This window comes from Leguminivora glycinivorella, chromosome 9 (assembly GCF_023078275.1).
Source record: "Leguminivora glycinivorella isolate SPB_JAAS2020 chromosome 9, LegGlyc_1.1, whole genome shotgun sequence".
NCBI lineage: Eukaryota > Metazoa > Arthropoda > Insecta > Lepidoptera > Tortricidae > Leguminivora > Leguminivora glycinivorella.
In genome coordinates this window covers 10,549,600-10,556,745 of record NC_062979.1, presented here as the reverse complement: position 1 = coordinate 10,556,745, position 7,146 = coordinate 10,549,600, and the positions used below count along the sequence as shown (strand labels likewise).

Genomic DNA, 7,146 nt, shown 5'->3' with positions numbered 1-7,146 from the left:
CTGCTAGAAGTTTCAAATTTGTTAGTAAAATTATTAATTATTTTTAAAATTAGTGGTTGTTTGTTTAACATTTTCCACTTCACAAAGACCTACATTACACTTCACAATTGTTCTATTAAATAATTTATCGATAAAAAACTAAAATGCTGAGTACATGCTGAATGCTACTTTTGAACTTTAAGGTAGGTATCTAGAACTAATATTTGACGTCACAATATTTTAAAGTTCGATCGCGCTGATAGTAATAGACCACATTCATAAAACTAACTAAACTAAAAATAAATGATTTACCTGTTTCTTGTTTACACTCTCATATTATTTATACCAATCCAATACCACCGATGAAAGGCGGCCACACGTAACAACAAAACTAACACCAACCGTTTCTAAGGGTGCGGTTACGTTGAACGAGCGAGCGGAGTAAAGCTGGGTGCGCAACGCCACGGCGTCGTCGGTGGAGGGACGCGGGGCGGGGGAGGCGGAGCCCGCGCCCTCGCCCGCGCCCGACGCGGAGGCGCCGCGCCGCCGCCGCCACCGCCCGCTCTACCGCCGGCTCTTCCACTACGTCCGGACCGCTTGGACCGGCGTCAAGTTCGCTCTAGGTAACGATTGCTTGTTTGTTTAGTGTAAGTAGTGTCATCAACATCAATCAATAATTATAAACTCTGATCATACACTAAAGAAAAAAAAATGTGGTCGAAGACATTAGTAGGTAGCGTAAGCGTTTGGATTTGATTCCGTGCTCCACCCCCGATTAAGTTGGTCACTTTTTTCTTTAGTATACGATTTCTAATCCAGATTATTATTTAATGCGTTATCTTAAGATCTATTCATTCTTCAAAATATCCCTAGATAGATATTACATCAAAGTTTTATCATTAAGTGAAAATCGTGCTCCACATTCCACACGTTATATTGAACGCCGGTCCGCTGCCCGCTATCCGCTACGCTACTGAATATAGTATCACCACATATGCCCGAGGGTGGATTTAAGGCTGACTGATATATTTTGTACTCGTATTTAAATCGGGAACGCTTTATTGAACGTAATGTTAAAAGCATTAATCCCATGTAAAAAAGGTGTGGTGTTATGTTGCTTTACATCCCGAATTTATATCGTTCAGAAAATTTAGATCAAATTTGGCCTCAGATTTTGGATTTTTTTATGTAGAGGTACATTACAAAGTTTTTAATATTTTATTTAATTATAATATCGTATTAATTGCACTTTATCGATGATTGCGTGATTGATTTCGACCTAATTCAGACATTTAAAGTTAGAATCAGGCCGTTAGCCTATTATTTAAGAGGCAAAAATATGTGATGGAGTACTATGTCATTGTCACAGTACCTCGAGTGATTTCATAGTGACGAACATTTTCTAAGGTCAGGCGTAGCTTATTTCATTCCTTCAAATATATAGACACACCAAAGTGTGAACGAAACAGCGAATCGCAATATTCCGTGACTGATTTCGTAGGTATCATAATAAATTCATAGCTTACCCGTTGTGTTTCACTGTAGGGCTGGCATATGATTGGCGGAACAGTATCTCGCGCGACATAGACCATACGTGTTTTTTTTAAGTGTATTAATGACATAAGGACGTGTGGTCTATCTCGCGGCGACATAATCTCGCGCCAAGCACGTGCTAACCCTCCAGGACTGCAAAACTCAAGTCGGTTAACCAATGACCAACCCCCTCCCAAGTTTGCCAAGTAACAAAGCAATATTAACTTTCGATTACATCGCCTTCGCATTTGAATGTTTGTTTGATTCGCAAACACTGCCATAAGAAACCGGAGCTATTTGATCTTGGAAATGAGTAGACGAGCCCGAGGCTCAAGGCTCCAGATTGAGCCAAAGATTTCAAAATTAAGGATAAGGAAATTCTGTCTCGTCTTGGAAAGTCTCATTCGTTTTTTATCAAGTTCTTAAATTCATCCTATTCTGGATTCCCATGTCCCCATTCGTTTTTGTCACTTTCGTCAATAATTTTGTCGTGGGTGTGTGATGAACTGATGAAAGCAGAATAGAATGAATTTAAGAATTGTACAGGAAACTACTGGAACGATCAAAGACGATACCGCCAATTAATATTATTTCGACGAAGCATGCTCGTTTAATGCATCTCGGTGAATGCCTACAAGTTCATGACTTCACATCACGCGCGCGCGTTTGTCTCGCATTCGTGACAGCGGTGTTACTGACACCGATGTGCCAACGCCATTTTTGCTGCCCGTAGGCCACGTTCTTACAAAATAATATATAAATCAATGAAGCATACAGAGGTGCTTTGAAGTGGAGAACTAACAACGAGCATTTCTCGGTGGTAAATGAATGTCGTTAAGCGGATAATTTCAGTCAGGTAATATTTACTTTAAAGCTCAACTGGATAGAATGAAACAGGTATAAATAATTAAACCGAAAATTGATTTAATGTTTTCTTTCAAGTCCCAAAGGTCTAGGCTGTTACACACGGTTATATTGCCACCCTACACGCCCGGAATTAAAATTCCAATTTTCGATTGGTCGTGGCACTGCTCAGTTAAGGATATCAATCATTTAACAGCGATTTCATCCATTTCTTTTTAGTCATTCTTTGGATCTAGTGCCTAAACTACCACACGAATAGTTGGGCTATGACGGATCTCATTTTCACGGAATCGGATCGAATTCGAATCGGATGTAGTGCGAAACCGTTCTAAACTGGGGCTTGAAAATTAGGTAAGTTATAGCTAGGAAATTGCAGACCTCATATCCACATAATTGTTGCTTCCTAATGGTTATTTAAGTACAAACGTTAACGTTAACCTGCATAACTAGCGTGTCTAACGTCTGATATCCAGGCCCCGTAGCCAAATGGTATAAATTTCTGCGACGCCGAACGCCACAGAAATGCAATCTATCTCTGTCGCTATTGCGTATAGGCGCGACAGAGCCAGATTCCATTTCTGCGGCGTTTGTCGTCGCAGAAATACCATTCGGCTACGGGGCCAGTAACGTTGAAACCGTACCCAAGTGTTTGTAGAGGAAAGGGGCTCATCGTTAGCGACCCAATTCTGTATAGTATGACGGTAATACAGGTATTCTAGGAACTTTACGGATATTATCTGGCTTTATTATTGTGTAAACATACTTAGGGCCAGGTGCATCAAAGACAGTTAACAGACACATCAACGTAAAGCAACAGAAGTCTATGGAAATTCTCATACGTACAAATAAATTACGGCATTTTACATTCGTTAACAGACGGTTTAGCGCAACCGACCGTGACTTTTAAACTGTCATTGCAAGTACAACTAGGGAACAAATCAAATTATTTTATTAAATATTTTTTTATTCGTTCTTTTTTCAAGTAGTCACACTACTATATATAAATTATATATTTTTTTCTTTCGTGTATGATATCTATTTCAATTTATAATTTGTCATTGCAAGCTTGTTTATAACTTAACACGTTCACTGCGGAGCCGCATTTTGTGAACTCGCTCTCAGTGCTACAACCCATGAGAGTCCTGTATTGAGCTTTCTCTCTGTGCGGTACAAGTCAATTACAGCTTGTAAGGAGGGTTTCATATTTTACCTAAAATACCTTTACCAGATACACATTTATTAAATTTTATTGAAACAATGTTTAGTCTAATAACTAATCTACACAATACTATCTTCGCCGAAGTTGATGACTGTTCGTTTAGATTTTATAGACGAATTAATTAACAGGTCAAAATTGACTTGTACCGCACAGCCAGAACGGGCACAGGTAAAAATGTCGATGATTTAGTAGTGATGAGGAAAATAAACGAACTAATATATCGATCCAATTCTTAATTTCTTTACCTTTAATGTAACCAGATTTTTATATACAACCAAAACTTTTAACTTTGCTCTTAATATTATTTAAAAAACGATTTTTAGAAATTTTAGTAAATATTTTGCATCAAGCAATTTAAACTTTTTACAATATATTTTTACGTAATAATATTTAGCAAAATTGTAAGCTTTTTGCGTATAAAAGCGTTATATTGTATTTAACGAATTTCATTTAAAACAATCGAAACACATTTTTTCACCACAAAATAACGTGTGGACTGATAAATATGGTAACAACACTAATGCATTTTGCACTTTGCTCCAGTGCTATACAAGGTCGTGCGTAACAGGTCATTAAAGGCCCTGTTCCGCACTGAATAACAAAAGTCTAAGATTGGTGCGAACAGGACATATGTGACCTGTTTATTAATTTATATGCTGTCAAATAGAGTGTAAAATGACAAATATAAACGTATACTTGACTATATAAAAATAATAAAATATAACAATGATATGGGCTTCGCACCAGGGTAAAGTTGCGCATCTGTCGCCGCACCAGGGGGAAGTCCAGAACAGGGTCAGAATGACCTGTTTCGCAGTGAACGTGTTAACCTATTACATCTTAGTCTAATAACACTTTATACACCAAAATGGCTGCCACTCAGCATATGCCGAAGACTAAGCCATGGCGCTGGTTTTCAGGGTAGAAATTTCTTGATAGAAAAGTAAATCCAGGTATAAAAATATTCCTCAGACATTAGCTATGTCGATGTTAGTCTTCTTGCCTCCTTGAAAATAATGAGTAAAAGAAGTTTGACAAAGAGAATGTATGCGGCAGAAGTAAAAGCCGGAGTTAGAAAGCGTAGACCTCGGCGGACTTTCTAGGAACAAATCAAAAAAATATTATCAAAATAACTCGCCATATAGCCCGAGCTTGACCATCATTGTTCCATTAGGCCCTCGTAACCGTAAAACGGTACGGAAATAGGGTGGCCATCTTACGTGAATTGAATACCTACTTAAAAAGGTTTCTGGTTTATATCATCACACGCGATAACGCTCGAAGATATTTATGCAATTTATTTACCTACTTCAATGCACGGTCAAAGGCGGTACTAAATAATACACAAAATAAGTAAATAAATATTGTGTGGAAATCTTACACAGATCAACCTAGCCCCAAACTAAGCAAAGCTTGTACTATGGGTCCAGGCGACGATATATACATATTATACATAGATAAATACATAAATATACATAGAAAACTTACTCAAGAACAAATATCTGACCTTGTCCCAAAAGCAACGCAGGCCTAACCTAATACAATTAGAGTATAATTTAGTAAATATCATTGTTACTAAATGTAGCTCTCTGAGAATTTTCCTTCCCCAGTAGGTACATGTATGATGAAAGCAGTAATAATAAAATGATAAAACGACCGCCAGTCCTTGACTTTATCGTATATCACGCCGACAACCGCGTCTATCATATGCCAGCTGCTACGTTTTTCTCGTCCTCTCGACCTATGTGTAAACCGCTGTGCAAAAACTGTTCCATATAAAAAATCCTATCTAGTACCTAACAACTACTTATATGTACATCATTTTTAATTTAATTTATTTATTTCCCATATCTTAGGTATGCAAGATACACTTAATATGTCCGTCAGTTTTTCCTTATAACTAAAACAACTGTTATTAGTTACTAATACCTATACCTACTACACTTATTACTAGTATACATATATACTATTATAGTATTGCCTGTGTGGTGACGGGTTAAGAATTTCACCACCCCCTTTCTTCCCGTGGGTGTCGTAGAAGGCGACTATGGGATATGGGTTAAATTGTGGTGTAGGCGAGAGGCTGGCAACCTGTCACTGCAATGCCACAGTTTCGTTTTCTTTTAACCCCTTATTTGCCAAGAGTGACCCTGAAGCTTTAGTAGTTTCATGTGCTCTGCCTACCCCTTTATGGGATACAGGCGTGATTGTATGTATGTATGTATATACTATATTACCTACTTATCTTATATATTTGTATTTTTGTACATATGTATATATCCCACACACATTGTAATTGATTTGTAGCTCAGTCAGGGTGTTTATGCATAAGGTAAAATACCCCATAATGGACGGTGATGCCATTATGGACAAAAAAACACAAATCCTTAAAAATAAGTATCTAAAATTAGTTTCTAATAACTGACGGCTATGTACCATAAACTAGAGTTGTAGAGCTGTTTCATTTTGAAGTTTCAATTAATTCGGTTATTTCTGAAAGATTTGGCGGCAAGATGAAATTCACCAGTTTACTGAAAAAAATATCAAGACGAATTCTTAATAATGTTGCTAAGAGAGTTGAGTTCATGTATAAAATAATAAAAAATTAATACTCGGTGTAAACTTGAATGCGTTTTACTTACTGCATTAAGCATGAGATAAGATATAAAACATACTAGTTTGTTGCTCCAAAGATATAAAGAAATGGCGTTATTTTGCGAGTATCCATTACTGGAACCGAAAAACTGCGTACCTCCTATGATGGACAGGGAACAATTTACAGAACCAAAATTTACAAGAAACAATCCTATGTTAAAATAAACCAAACAAATTGTATTTACGGTATATAAAATTGACTCATTGAGTATCATTTGGCTATAAAAGTAAAATTTTTAACTTATTTCACTGTCCATAATGGGGGATCCATTACTGGAGAACTGCCATCCATAATTGGAGAAAAAACACCTAGTTTTAATTTGTTAACTATGAAGAAACCAATAGGAGTATCTATTCTGCAATACGCTTGAAATGTAAAAGAAGGATAGGACATTCAAGATTTAACACGCTTAGCGGTAGAATTTATACATTTATCAGTGAAATATCAAAAACAGGCGAAAATTTTTCTTAAACTGTCCATGATTGGGTCCGTTACCTTATCCTAGTAATCGTTTACTTTTGGTGACCCTACTTGGAGGTGAAAATAGCAGTAAACTTGGCTCAATCTCGCAGAATTTGCTCGTAACCTGCGTTATGAATGTTATGATTATAACATTTTAGTACTTACGCCATAGTCAAATAATGATCGCAACTGGTTCATGCTTCCCGAACATTCGTTTATGAGAGGAGCTGTTTAGCTGTGACACATTTACAAAAGAATTGACACATATTATGCATTTAAAAAAAATAATGTAGGTATCTAGTTAAAAAATATTGTCTTTGTTTATTTTCCTTCTTAGGTTACGGCTTTCAATATTATATGGATATAAAATTAGGCTTACAGGAGAATACTAACAATAACTTTTTTTATCAATGATATTTTATTAAATAGCTTT

The 7,146-nt window shown here is 36.6% G+C and overlaps 1 protein-coding gene across 1 annotated transcript in view; it reads left to right on the top strand.

Annotated features, from left to right (window-relative positions):
• Window positions 1–341: 341 nt before the first annotated feature.
• Window positions 342–7,146, top strand: part of LOC125229837 (Kv channel-interacting protein 4-like) — a 210,871-nt gene continuing 204,066 nt past the window's right edge. Inside the window, exons 1-2 of the mRNA XM_048134779.1 lie at window positions 342–358; window positions 427–602. Of these exons, the coding sequence (XP_047990736.1) occupies window positions 342–358; window positions 427–602 (193 nt within the window). The remainder of the gene's footprint in view (window positions 359–426; window positions 603–7,146) is intronic.